General features: G+C 38.5%; 1 protein-coding gene across 1 annotated transcript in view; it reads right to left on the bottom strand.

Moving 5' to 3' along the window:
• The window catches only part of LOC103474907 (solute carrier family 12 member 9), a 63394-nt gene extending 48232 nt beyond the window's left edge, over positions 1 to 15162 (bottom strand). The window contains exons 1-6 of the mRNA XM_008426179.3: positions 14521 to 15162; positions 11362 to 11496; positions 10323 to 10460; positions 9609 to 9926; positions 7470 to 7577; positions 5669 to 5780 (exon numbers count right to left, since the gene is read on the bottom strand). Of these exons, the coding sequence (XP_008424401.2) occupies positions 5669 to 5780; positions 7470 to 7577; positions 9609 to 9926; positions 10323 to 10460; positions 11362 to 11496; positions 14521 to 14740 (1031 nt within the window). The 5' untranslated portion in view covers positions 14741 to 15162. The remainder of the gene's footprint in view (positions 1 to 5668; positions 5781 to 7469; positions 7578 to 9608; positions 9927 to 10322; positions 10461 to 11361; positions 11497 to 14520) is intronic.
• Between the last annotated feature and the right edge of the window lie 231 nt (positions 15163 to 15393).

Genomic DNA, 15393 nt, shown 5'->3' on the forward strand with positions numbered 1-15393 from the left:
TTTTATATATTTTTGTTCTCTGTTTTTGTGGTGTAATGTTTCACACGATGTTATGAAACTGTAAGAATGTCATACCTGTCTATGCAAAGCCAACATCAGAGTAAAGCAACTCAGTTTGTAGATGCACTTGAGTACAGACATAAAATTTACACACACACTATTAAAAGAGGTTGATAACGTAGCGACAGGGTAATCAGTCATGGCTGGTTGGGTGGTCACTGGAGGTTAATAGATTCCCCCCTCACACACCCTCGGGTAGTCTCCTTTCCTTCCCCGGCACTTTTAATGTTCTGGCATGCGTTGTCAAAATAGACTACATCTGTGTTCGCTCTATTAACATTAGTCCGTAAAGAAGATGCACAGACAACTAAAGCTTTTTTTTCCTCTCTCAACAATGTTAATTATCAGCAGCTGAAAAGGAGTAACTACGTTGTATGGTTCCTGAGTCACTGCAAGCAGGTACATAAAACATTTCCTAAATTCGGAATTGGTGACCGTTATGACTGGGTACAGAAAATAAGTGTTTTAAAAATGTTTTGAGTCAAACTCCATAATGTTCTGTAAGGTAACATACAACAATAAGTGATTTGTCTGTTTAAAATCTACCCTGACATTTTAAAAATCCCTGTAAACACAAACATCTCAACATTTTTGAAAGGCGCCGATTGTTGAGACGTGTTGTAGCCCATGGTTGTCCAGTTCCAGCCGTCGAGGCCCGGTGTCCTGCCAGTTTTAGATGCATCTCTGCTTCAACAACATTTGATTCAAATGGTCCAACTACCTCCTCAGCATGTCATAAAGTTCTGCAGAGGCCTGCTAATGAACCATCATTCCATTTAGGAGTGTTGAACCAGGGAGAGAACTAAAACATGTAGGATGCCGGCCCTTGAGGACCGATTTTGGACACCACTGCCTAATCAGTTTCAGTAGGTGTCAACTCTGAGCCTCCTGACCTCATTCCCTGTTATAATGAGCGCATGCTGTCAACGGCTCACACCTGTGTGAAGGGAGACGCTGGGAAACCGTCCACTGCCTCGGCTCAGGTAGCCCAGGCACCCATGGACCCATTCGCTTCTAAAAGTTTATAATCTATACCGCTCTACTGGGAAAGGACTTGAATTTGCATGAGGCAGAAATCTAAATAAACAGTCTGATTTGAAAGTTTTTTGTTACTTTTAGTTTGACCAGCTGAGGACTCACTGACTTTGTTGAGAGAGCATGACTGCCACCCTTTGGGCGACAGTCGTAATAACATGTTTAGTTTTTATTTCACTCCCCATAAAAAGCCAGCACCTGGTACATTCATGGTCCAAACGTGAGGAGTTTCCTCATAACACCCTAATACAGTCAATGTCCAACACCTGCATATGTAATTTGTCATTAAAAATAACTACATGTAGTGTTTTGTCTGCATTTACTGTGAAATAACAGCTACTCTCTGATCTTGATGCTTATTATTTTCATAGAATATGCAAATTATTTCAGTCATTTCTCTAAAAAGAAAACTGATTTGGTATTCTTGTGTCATGGAGCTTTTGGGCTTTAATGAGCCCGTTTGTCAGCATGGTTTTGTTTCCTATAATTGCCAACTACAACTCTTCTTATGAAGCTGCTGGCAAGGTCTTTATTTGCCATAACTGCTATGTAATTGCCTCTAGAATCATTTAGCACTTATGAATATGAAAAAGTGTTTTCTTCTATCTAATTATGTGTACAGTGCATAAATTAGTCTGTGTTTGCCCTGCATAAGAGCAGAAGATGTTAATATTTGCAAGAAATTAAGCACTTGTTTAACCATACATAATTGCTTATGATAATAAAGTCTATTTACTCAACTAGAGCTTTTATTTCTGACTGTGTAGTTTAGAATACAGCGTTCATAAAAATCAAAACCGTTTTCTCAAAGACTCAGACTGCAATTTTTGTCCCCCAGATTTCTAAAACAATTTACTGTTGGAAAAATGTAAACAATATTTAAACAAAATGGTTGTTTTTCTGGTAGTTCTTTACACAAACTCAATATAGTTTCTTGACATGTTTTAGGCCTTGTTTAGAGTTAGAGATAGAAAACTGTTGGTTATCTGAAATAGAATAGAGTGACGAAGGCTCTTAGATATTCACAGTGTTGGCAAGGTGTTTAAAATGAAGTTAAGAGGAAGCACAGAAACCCAAGATGCTACTTAAAGGAAAACTGTATTTTCTACAACATGTTGAGACGTCTGGAGTTCTAGCACCAAGAGCAAGAGGGCAGAAGGCCTTCAGCAGATTACAGGAAGGTACAGCGACGTTGCTCTGTGCTGCTTTTTCAGCTCTACCATGGAACATGCTGGATTTGAAAATGTTAAGGTAATGATCCACATGGTCCATGTGAGTCACAGGGACACTGTGGGTTTTGAAAAGCCAGGCTGTTAATAAGAGCCACCAAAGTGTCTGGTAAAATACCAACCCTTTCCTTAGGTTTTCGTCATTAAACAATTAAAAGATTTAAAAGTTGGAGATGAAATGCAAATGTGATAAATCTAAAAAGAAACATTCATTTTCAGAGATCTGTGAAAAATATGAGTTTGGAAGAAGGAGTGAGAAGCATAGGATCAATTTACTGAGGCTTAGTGAGAAACTTTCAAAATCAGTAATGTTTTGGGGAGCCATGCCGCCTGCTGGTGTTCGTCCACCGAGTTTTGATGAGGTTTATGAAATATTCTAATTATGAGAAACTGAATATTAACTTTAAGCCAAAATCATTAAAACTAACAAATATCAGAAAATTTCTTCCAGAGTGTTATGAATGTGGACAGGTAAAACTATATTTCTGAAATTATGTCAAATTTCAAGGATATTATAATTGATGTATTGTTGACAAGAGGAAGCAGTCACTACCTGAGGATCAGTTCTTACTTCCTGAATGTGGCGGTTGGGAATTTACTGACTGCTTTTTACGAGTGAGGTGTCCAATGACAGTCTGGTGACTTTTTCTCGGCGCTGCATAATCACATGAGCAAGTAAATTAAAAAAAACTGCAAACAACTGTTCAATAAGGCCCAACCCTAAATGAGTCACAGCTGTAAATAAAAATCCAGGAAACAAGATAAGAAATGCAAACTTGCCAATCAGACTTTTCCACTGTAAGGTTAAATAAACAGCTTCTCTTCCCGCTTCTGACATCACATCTGCATAAACTCAATCTGGAATACGTGCAGGTGAGCAAAACCAAATGTTCAAATAAGATCCGGCTGTCAGATATTGTTTAAATCAGGGGTCCCCAAACTTTTTCCTGTGAGGGTCACATAACTTTTCCCTTCTCCTGCAATCGTCTAAATGTAAAAAAATATTGTTTTCCAGAAAGCACAATCAAATAACCCTCTCTGGGTTCTTCACAGAACAAAAGTCAGGAAATAAATAATAACACTATTAATGAAATAAATAATAACCAAATAACCCTCTCTGGGTTCTAAAGTCAACACCAGGCATCTAGGACGTCTGTCTGCAAAACCAGATATTCCTAACTGGGAAAGATCCTCCTAAACTATTAAGACTTATACTCCACTTCATACTTGTTTTTGCATAATCTAAGCAGGAGCACTGGATGTATGTTTAGGGACATTAAATTGAACCTCCATTCCAGTCTCAAGTGTTTCAGGGCCTCTGAAAGGTTTTCTTCCAGGATTGTTTCATAAGGGGTTCAGTGTAGTCAAAGCAAGCCTGTCACAATAAGCAATAAACCAATAAATCAACAAATTGCATGATACATTAAAATGAACTCAATTTCCATTTTGGCTATCAATATTTTTTGAATGGCATTTTGTATACAAAGACATCTTAATACATTTTATTTCTGGGTTTTGGTTGTGTGTGGTTTTACATATCATTAGTAAAAACATTTGAAAACCATGTATTATTCCAGTTCCACATTGCAAGTATGTGCAACGTACTGACTGAAACTGACTGGTTTCAGTCAGTACGTCACATCAAATCCCCAGTAATATCAAACATAATAATATTTGTAGATGTATTGTGACAAAATGTGAAGCGGTTCAAAAGGTATGAATGTATGCAAGTCATTGAGAGGGAGAGAGAGGCAATGTTTAGAGAATCCTCTCATCTCAGAGCAAGCGTGGCAGGTAGATGCAGGGAGGACGGTGCAGCAGGGTAAATGATGGCCATATTGATCTCCAATGCTCTTTTATAGCCCTGTCATGTCAGTTTAGCACCTTGGCAACATTCGCTTTTAGAGCTACATCAATACCGAACTCTGGCACTCTGCAGCTGACAGCCAGAGAGAGATGGTTAGAAACAGAGAGAAAAAAGTAAATACCAACTTGCCTCTTCAAGGACTCAAACACTTATCAGTCCTGCTCTTAAGAGCAAGGTGAATGCGCAACCAACACAGTAAGCTGAGGAACCGATTGGAAGAGGTAAAATCTTTAACAGTTCAAAACTCAAATAACAGGAAGCTGCCAACCACAGCCTGATTGAAGCGTCACTCAGACAATTTGAATAGTTTTGCAGAGTAGCAGGCAACTGTTCTCTCAACGGTTCTTAAAGACTGGTTCATAAAAACCAACACTGTTGCATCGTGAATAAGGGATCAAGATTAATGTTCAATTTTGACAATGATCTCTTCAGATGTGGAATTGAAAAATGCATTAATGATACTTTCAACTATTTTGGATATACAGGATTCTCCTGCCATTATGGTCCTGAATTAGTTAATTGCTTTTAAAAAAAACTTTTGATCAGAAGGCTTTTTGTTCACTGTTCCAGTTCCCAGATGTGAGAATACCTCACGAAAATCTTACATTTTTAAGGTCATAAATAGGCCTACCAGAACACTGGCTCTAACAGTTGTAGAGACCTAGAACTACTAACTAATGTTAGCTTATGTTAGCATTAGATCTACTAATGCTAACATTAGTAGATCTAATGCTAACATAGATTGCAAACTGATCATCCTGATTCTGGCTATGAACCCTCAATTAAAAAATATTTTAAAATGTGCATAAATATTGCAGTCACTATATTGTAATCAATGGCATTTATTAATGCCATTTTGCATATTACTATGCAAAATTTCAAACTACCTCTAATTTTGATAGTAGTTTCTAAGCATTTAGGTGTCAAGTTATCTCAAACAACAAACTTATTTTATCTGGTAAATTAATTATCTGGTCACAACAGCCAAGGTAGTTGGAGCCTTTTGCCACAAAATTTGTCCAAAAAAAAGGAGTTCTTTGTAGCCATGGTAAAAGAAATCATATAAAAGATCAGATAATTTCCAGTTTTTCCCAACATCTAGCTTTAAGAATGAGCAAAAGCAAAGAGTCCCACATGGATTATCGGTATACACTCGGATGGCATAGATCTGTTTGAAATTGGATTCCTCTTTCAGAGGCTTCAGTTCTGTTTGATGAAGCAGAAAATTAACTTTGTCTGCATTATCTGACAGGCTCCAAGCATTTGATTTCTTCTACACAATATGCTAACATCCATTACTACAACTGTGCATTAATACTCACAGCTTTAATTAGCTGTCATGAATATTTGTTGATTTATGGGCAATTTTGGGAACATTCAATGCTTATACTTTGCTTGTACGTATTACACCAGTAGCACTAAAGGTAAGGAACATTGGAAAAATAGATGGGGATGAAGAAAAATCTATGTTACAAACCGGTCACAGGAGCAGGCCACCATAATGCACAGCAGATTGTAGATGATGTAGGTGAAGATGACGGCGGTGATGGTGCCACGAGGGATAGAGAAACTGGGATTCTTCAGGTCACCTGGTGGACAGCACACGTTTAAAATGTTAAATAAGAAGTACATCCTATTCTATTCAAAATATCTACATATCTGAATGCAAAAACCTAATCTGGTTCTCATCAGTTCCTACAGTTTGGTGGATATAAACTCAGGTGAAAAGCAGCGCATGGCATAGTTCTGGGAAATATTTTTTGACAAACTTATTCCATCCTTACCTCAGAAAGAGGTTAGATTGCAAATGTAATGAACAGGTTACTAGATCAGCAGTGACAGAGTTTACTCGCCTGAAAAATTCAGGTGTGTTAAGGCAATGCCAATCAACAGTTAGTGGTGTAATTTAATTTAATCAGGAAATGGGTTTAAGGTCATTTAACATCTATTTGGAGTCCATAATTCAACAAAGACAAACACAGTTTACAAGAATAAGAGTTTTAAGACATCATCCAACCTCCCAGGAACTTCCCCCCCTTGAGGTGAGGCCATGGAAACCACAAGACGTCCTGAACAATGTCTTTGATAGAGATGTTTGTTCATGGTGAACATTAACGTGTTTGAACATAATAGAGGCCTGTGATTTCCATGATGCACACAATGTGGGGAGAATCCAGCAATTAAAATGGAATCCAGTGTATAATGTGAAATATTTTACAAGTTATGAAATTAGTGAAGCAACGTCAGGTTTTCCCAAACAATAAGAGATTTCACCCTTTACAACAACGTTTACAGTAGGAGTGAAACCCTGCTAATACACAGGTCATTAATAATTATGTCAAAAGCAAAGTGTTAGTTTATGAGGCTGGATAAACACTCTGTTAAATGATGTAGAACCACCAGAAAAGCAAACACTCAACCCATCATATCACCAGAGACCAGCAAAAGTAAAATGCACCTGGACTGAATTTATTGTGACACTTTTTCTGCCAACTCGAACAGTGGCAGAAATAAATACTAATGTGTAAATGAGAAAGCTGGGTGTGTTTGGGGATGCTTTGTTAGGATATAAAGGCAGCTGAGTAAAAACCAGACAACACAGAAGCAACATCCTGAAAATGGGTAAAGTGGAACATGTTCTTAATATGTTTCTTAAACACATGTGCTACTTTTACTTTTATAGAAAACACGTATTAAAAAAACCGACCGCTATCAAATTTTATTTCACCCAAAGACATTTAAATAGTTTTTCCATTAAATTGTTGACATTCTTTACATTAAGTTTATGAAGACGTATGCATTTCCACCTGTTAAACCTTATTTAAGAAAAAATAAGCAGGAAAAAATCCAATGTGGAAAATAAATTGAGACATGGAAGGAAAAAAAATATTATTCCATCCTTATTCATCAGACATGGCGGGGAAGTGGGGGGGTCGATTGATTGTCGATCAAGAATATTTCATAATGTTCTAGAGCCAAATATGAGGCTAACCTCAACTGACTAAGTGATTGTTTTGGCACAGTGATGTGACCCATTCAATGATGAGACTAATAAGTTAATGATCTGCTTCTGAGTTCAGAAATACTCTGCAAATAAGGGGATAAAAAGTATGCAAGTATTGTTCATCTTTGATTGGATTCGTCTTTGTTGTCCTCTAGGATAAAATGGAAATAGCCTTTATCATTAAAGATAATTCTATTAGAAATGAAAGCGGTCTTATTTTTGTAGATGACCGATTCCTCCACAGATAATCAGGCTATGACATGACCACACCTACCTGATATATTAGAGCCTGTCATGATGCCAGTGCAGCCGTTGAACATCACAGCAAATACGGTGGCGAAGGACATCATCTTCCCAGTGGTGTAGTCTTCAACGTAGCCAGCTGGAAGAAGAAATACCAGTAAGTCACTGTAGTTCTGCTTCTATCATCATGATCAGTAAGTTTAACTTGGTTTGATGGCAGACAAAGCTCTGCAATCCTCTGGATATAAAACTTAATCTCTGCAAGTCTCTGAACAAGTAACCCTCTTCAAACTTTTCTGTTGAGTGCAGCATCAGCAATCATGTTTTACTAGTAAAAATCTAATTTCACTCCCGCAAAAGTTCATACAGGAATATATTCTGTTCTTTCATTCATGTATGAAAAAATGTTTGTATATTGTTGCTCACTCTGATAAGGTTGAGGTTAATCTTAGCTCAATGGCTTAGATTTGAACTAATTCAGTCCTTTTGTGTGCATTGTTGATTCATTTTTATAAACAAGACCCTTTATCTTCTTTACATTTAGCTAACTAGTTCTCTCTATAAAAATACAGGGTTTAAATAAACCATCCATCCATCCATCCATCCATTTTCTTCCGCTTATCCGGGGTCGGGTCGCGGGGGCATCAGCTTCAGAAGGGAGGCCCAGACTTCCCTCTCCCCAGCCACTTCTTCCAGCTCCTCCGGGGGAACCCCAAGGCTTTCCCAGGCCAGCCGAGAGACATAGTCCCTCCAGCGTGTCCTGGGTCTTCCCCGAGGTCTCCTCCTGGTGGGACGTGCCCGGAACACCTCACCAGGGAGGCGTCCAGGAGGCATCCTGACCAGATGCCCGAGCCACCTCAACTGGCTCCTCTCGACGTGGAGGAGCAGCGGCTCTACTCTGAGTCCCTCCCGGATGACCGAGTTTCTCACCCTATCTCTAAGGGAGAGCTCAGCCACCCTGCGGAGGAAGCCCATTTCGGCCGCTTGTATTAAATAAACATGATACATTTTACAATGCTCACTGAAATCATGAAACGGTAATGTGTATGCATTGCTTCTGTAAACAGCTGGTAAAGTGAATCAGGATTATTGTATATATGTGTGTGTGCGTGCATGCGTGCAGATAGTTTTCATGAGTACAGGCCTGAGTTACAAGCAATTAGCTCAGTAATGTGCTTGAAATTAAATCCTCTCAAACCGTTTTGTTCGTTTTGTAGGAATAAGAATCCAAAGAACATCATGTCAAACATGAGTCAAATATGTTTTGATCTTCCAGGAAGTGTAGGCAAAACGCCTTCTGCTCTTTCCTGTCTGGTCTGCAGGGGGAAAACCAGTTCAGATCCTAGAAGTTTATATGACTGCCAATAATCATCAGAGTTAAAGGGGTTTTAAGCCCATAATACTCATTATTCCTGCTCTGGTGTAAGTATACAGCCTGTGGACAGCAGGCTCAGTTTAAAAGAGGAAAACATTCACTTTTTAAAATACCTTATGAAATAAAGAACGTAGGCCACATTAAAACAAAAATGGCTTTAAAATGTTTTAGAGGATGTCTTTAAGCTTCTGAATCACCAATCAGTGTTTAATGGTCATATGCGCTGCCACTGATCAGATGTCAACGTTAGTAAAACTCTATATTTAAACCCACAAATGAGCTGATGGTCTCAGAGCTTATGAAGCTACTGCGTGAACAAACCCTCACTTCCTTTTTCCCTTGTTTCACAAGAACATCTGCTGCCATCATGATGCATAAAAAGAACAGGCTCGATCTTAAGTAATAATTAGAGATGCATCTAAAAATCCAACTGGAAATAGCTGGTTTTAGGCTTTACCAACAGGAATCTGCATTTTGTCAGAAAAATAAATAAACAAATTGAATATCTAAGTTTCAAAGTTTAAGAGAAATTCTGTTTAATTACAGAGCTGTGTAACACCCATGGGCACCTGATTACTTAAAAATATATATTTAGCATTTTGCTATAATTATTTTATCATTATTAATTCATGCCCAGAAAGTGAAAAAAATATTTGAGGAATATTCAAAATTGTCAAAAATTTGTATTAGCAAATAAAAATCATTCATTTTAAAGTGGCCACAAAATAATATACTTGGCAGAAAAAATAAAAAATAAAAAAATCAAGGCTTTCTATTCTAGTCACTCAATCTTACCGTGCAGATTTCCCAGCAGTGTTTCCAGCTTGAATCCAGTAAAATTAGCCGTGGTGGGATACACAGGGCCCGTCCCGTTGGACGGCTTGAAGGGGCTTGGCAACAGGACCACTCTAGGTCGCACAACAAAGAAGCTGATGAAGATCATGATCAGAACCAAGATGACCACCAGGAAGATGACGAAAGTGGCCTTGGCGTAGATGTGGGCTCCGACCAGGCATACTAAGAGGCACAGCAAGAGGATAGCGGTGCCGTACAGCAGGGACCACCAGTAACCTGACGGCAGGACCTGCTGTGGACTGGGAACCACGGTTGGATCTAAAATGAAACATGAGAGGAAATGTAATGACTAGGAAGCTTTGATTTGAACAACAAAAGGAATCCCAGATAGTTTCTGCCTCATGTTTTCCCACAGTCTTTCACCTGTGTTAGGGCTGTTGCAAAAAGCAATAAATCAATTAGTCGCATGATAAATTAAAACAAACATAATAATTTCCATATGCATGATTTATCGGTGTTCTCAATTCTCCATCTCTTTCTACCAAAACTGGATGACAACAATCTTCAGTCTGGTGCTTTGGTCTCAACCAGCCCTTTTTTTTTTTTGGGAGGACAACTTTCTTTATAGAGACTTCATTATTAAAGTAATAACTTTTAATACTTTGGCAGGACATGATACAGATAAATACACAAATCAAGAAATCCTCAATTTACCTTCTGGTATTCCAAAGGTGCCCATTATGGCTTCAACCAGACCCAGCACAAAGAGGGCGCTGCCGCACACGTTAGCAAAGAAGAACATGATGCCGATGCTGCCACCAAACTCAGGACCCAGAGCTCGGCTGATCATGTCTGTGCCTCAAGTTAGGGCAAAGTACATGGCATTTAAAACAAACTCATGAACTGATGTGAAATATTTGCAGCATTTGAAAGGGGTAAGCTTGGCTTACCCCTTTCAAAATACCCCATTTTAAGTGCATTTAAATGCACTTAAAATGGGAAAAGCTATTGGCCAACTTTAGCAATAATAACCAGGTCATAATAAACCAATTTGTTTTATTTTGTATGAACTGAAGTATAAATTTACTTATTGTATTTTGATGTTTTGCAAAACCTGAATTTGGAATATATTAAAGAAACCTCAGGTAATTCACAACCTTTATACTAAATCATGTGCTTCCTTCCCTTGGTTTTATGCTAAAGCAAACTATAAGTCTAATTTTGACTTTCAGCTTAAAGAAACACTTCCCACCTTGTCGTCAAACAGCTGTAGATGCAAATCTGACTAAAACAAGATGTGTTAATGAACGTTGTTGAAAAGTTGTAAAATGTTGCAAACAGTCCAAACCTAATGCTGGGCAGTGATATCAGAGCGTGAGCATGTTTAAGCATATATGATTTTTGTGTGATTTAAGCAGCAGTGACCAATTATAGTCTCAAACTGTGAAAAGCTACTCAGATACTAAAAAAGGTTAATTTCTGTTTTTTAATCTTTTCCAGCTTGACACTTTACCTTCAGCTGGAAAGTAATCAAGCTGACTGTCCACAGAACATTAAAGCAAACAAAAGTTGAAATACATCTGATTTATACTTTTCCAGTGGTTAGAAATGTATTGTGCGACAGACAGCACTGGTTTGAAACAGAGACCCTGATTTTTTCTATACCTTGACTGTTGACAGTGATAATGGCGCTACAAATGACTGTCACATGCAGAAGGTCATATGATGATGCTTGTGTGTGTGAACAGGATACAATAGGCTCCTCCAGCGTCCAGCGCTCCATTGGTGGAGATTGCGCACACCGACAGAACAGTCATCGAGATGATGAAGTAGGCCACCACAAACATGAGGATAGCTTGGTACAAACCAGCCTGTCCCACCACAAACCCTGGGGGAAAAAAAACAGAAACAAGTAAATTAAAGTAGTAGATTGGTGCCTGGGTGAAAGCAGAACCATAAACTGGAGCAGAGTGGAAAGAGGCTGACAATGAAAGGATTCCTGGGAAGTGCCAGCGTTACAGGAGGATGTGGGTTTTTTAAGGCGTCATGAAAGTACGATTAGCTAACATATCACATCTATTTGTTCAACAGATGTCTGTCCATGGCTTTAAACTCTAGATGACATTTCAAACAGTTTTCAAAGAATTAAAAAGTGAAAATAAAAAAAAAATAATAAAAAGCCTTCAGTTTAAATGGCTCACCACAACGTTTCACTTTCTGTAAAAATGAAACTGGAATATCACATGCTGGGAGAGATTCCAGCTTCTGCATTGTCTGTATACATTGTGACAATCTGCTGCTCTGGTTAGATGAATCAGCTGAATTAGTTCCAGTGCTAAACTGGTGCTGTTTTCTTAGCATCAGCTCTTTGTGTCCATGCTGTCTTATGTGACCACATTTGTATTGATTAAAAGTTTAGTTTGACGCTATTGTTGATCATAGATCTGCCTGCAGCAGAAATTAATCTCGGTTTTTTTTTGGAAACCAATGTCATTTTTGGAGAGGTGGAGTCAGTCATGCCGTCTGTTTTAGCTGATTTATCAATTGAAAATGCTGGAGTCAGTAGAATATAGTGCTATGTTAGCTGAAAGCCTGTTCTGTGGGGATTCATCCAAAAAATAAAGAGTTTTAGACTTGAACTGATATTCCAGTTTTCCAGAATTCCTGATTCTGATCAGAGATTATCTGTTAGCCATTGTGACGCATTTATAAATACTGCTTGTTGTTTAGAACTGCGTCAATAAATGAGACTGGAGATGTTTGCTTATAGGAATACTGAGATAAATAAAAAGTAGAATAATATAACTACTAATTACTAAATAAGCCATTAACACTCACATAAGGCCATTGTACCAAGGTTACTCTACAGATATGTAAACCTTATGCAAACCACGGTGGTGGAAAAACCCAAATACACAGGAAATTGTTCTCATGGAAAGTTGAAAGGAGAGATGATTGATCATCTGTGGCAGAAAGTTCAGATATCAATTATGTTTTTTTCATTTTTAAAAGTTGCTTCTTTCAGCCAAATAGGGCCGACATCGTACCACCATGTTTGCAACGTAGATATATTGTTATCTGGAACATAAAACCAATTTGAAATCTCTTTAGTCTGAAGAACAAGGAGTTAGTGCCTCAACAAAACAAAAAAAAATCAATTACATAAGTTATAGGCTAAAATACCCAAATAATCAGTGGACGTAAATGAACCTAAGACAACCAATTCTGTCTTGTACTTTTCCAAATTGAAACATTTGTCAAATTTGTCCTACTGATCAATGCTGTGAATCTCATCGAGCTGGACGTCACATCAGTCACTTTGAACTGCGTCGCAAACAAACAAATTATCCACATTAAAGCACCATTCCTCCACTTATCTTTGATCAGCAACTAGCAGCATGTTTCGGCCATCAGTCAGAATCACTGTGATACAAACCCAAGTCCCACCAGGAAACAAAGTTTGCTTTGTTCCTTTAAGAGCTCAAATTTTAAGCTCAATTGAGATAAACTCAACTTGCGAAGCATCTGCATGTTCTGGTGGTACATCCAGGTCAGGACAAGAGACACTTTGTCAAACCGTTAAATTTACAGTAGTTTCACATCCACACTGAAACCACTCACAGTTCCTGTGCAATCTTACACTTTAACTTGAGATTACAATGTCTAACGTCTTCAACCAACAGCTACATATGCCCATGTGAGTGACCATTGCTCAGCAGCTGACAACTCACGAGACTGAGAGGGGGACTGGGAGGGGCACTGGGAGGACAGGAGATGAGAATACTGAAAGAGAGTTAAAACTTATAGGAAACAAAAAAAAATCAGAAAGAAAAGCAGAAGTGAAAAGTGAGGAGAGAAGATGAAGTTGGTTTTGAAAAGTTGATTTGTTGTTCTGCAAATTCAACTGTGTTCTCTGCAGCAGCAGCATGGATTTTATGGGCTTGAATAATTTCTAGTTTAGTCAAATTACTGGAAAAGGAGAACTTGTATCTCACTGATTACAATCAGACATTAATTCCTCACGGTACCAAAACCCAAACCTGAGTTACGAGAGTGTCACTTTCACAGCATAAAGTCGAGACAGTCTCTGTTTGCTGATGAATTATTAGTGCACTTTCAAAAGCTGTAGTTTACAGGGATAATTCGGATTTTTTTTAAGTGAGGTTTCTTTAAAAGATTAAGTAGTTCATCTTTTAACTAGCAGTTGGCGCTGCCATTTTAAATGCTGACTTCTTGAATTTAAAGGCTAGGAGCACATCTAGTTTGAGGGAAACCGTCTTAAAACAACTCCAGTCTTAAATGTCATAGCAGTTTAATAAGGAAACAGTGTTTTTGAACTCTTAAACCATTGACATGTTTGCGTTATTTACACGGAAGTCAATGATTATTTAGGTAAGAAATTGGAATTGGAGGCAGTGCACCTCTGCTATCTTCCTGTGTGAAACACAGATGCAACATATGAAGCAATTCCATATACGGGTATAGAAAAGCGACGCATAGAAAAGATGTTATCGACACTAATAATAGTTAGTAATGCCTTAAAGGTGTAGCATGATATTTTTTCTGAATTATGGCGCTGCCAACAAAAGGACCTCAGAAATATCGGAGCACAATTGCAAAAATGAAGGGAGTTGTAGCACAGCGCACCATTTGGAAAGCAGCATTTGTTTTTACATTTAAGTTCACAATAATTAGTTAATACAAAAAAGAGGAAGTCATTTTGGACTTTGGAAAGAACCACAAACAGATTACAGAAACGAGTTGTGTTGAGTGGAAATTATAAATGCTTAACCCTAAAACGATTCCCAAAACTACTACGAACAACCACAGAAGTAGTAAAATATATAAACTGTGCATACTACTTGTACAGAAAGTGAAATAGAGCGTAGTGATTTCTGCTGCCACCACTCACCTATTCTGAGGAAGACCACTACGCTGAACATTGACAGCAGAGTGGGGACCACCACACCGAAGAACACCGACAGCTTCTTGGGCTGCCCCTTTGGTGAGGACCTGAGCCGTGGGCTTCCCGGGAGCTCCTCCGGGGCCAGGCTGGCAGGAGCCGACCGCGGCTCGGACTCATTGACGCTGGTGACGAGGCGGTAGTTCAGGAGAGGAGTCCGCTCCGTCATTGCGAACAAAAACAAGTGCTCGCTTTAGGGCGACTCGAACTTTAAAAAGTAACCCGGATAAATTTAGGGACGGCCAAATCGCTGTATTTTGTCAGGACAACTCAAGAGTTTGTAAATAAATGCTTGCGATGGATGAAGAAAAAAGCTGTAGAATTGACGCGTCCTGATTGTCAGCCGCTTCAGATGCAAGTTCAGTAGCTACATAGCAAAACAGACAAGTGCTTCGGTCAATAAGTTAAAAAAACATTGAGCGTGTTTGGCACTGATGCACAAACTTCCATCGTTTATCAATAAAATGTTAGATAAAAACCCCGGCAGGATACCTGCGCGTGGCCATTGCAGTTCTGTGTTATTTCTCTGATTACGCGGATTAGAATATCATGTGATGCCGCAAAAGTCAATGCGTGCCTCTGCTGCAAACTTCCGTTTTACCCTTTCACAATAAAAGCAATTACTTTTTTCATAAGAGCAAAACAATTTATCACCTTAGACATACATACATCGGTCAGGCAGAGCTTTATTAACGTTAAAAAGTGACATCAAAAACACTGTTTATTTCTTCACAATAGCATCTAATGATGAATTAGATTGGACTGAACATCCTGTCAATACATACTGTGTATTAGAAGCAGGAAATATGTGCAAGTACCTCA

The sequence above is a fragment of the Poecilia reticulata genome, chromosome 13, assembly GCF_904066995.2.
Source record: "Poecilia reticulata chromosome 13, P_reticulata-male-v2, whole genome shotgun sequence".
In the NCBI taxonomy this organism is placed as follows: domain Eukaryota; kingdom Metazoa; phylum Chordata; class Actinopteri; order Cyprinodontiformes; family Poeciliidae; genus Poecilia; species Poecilia reticulata.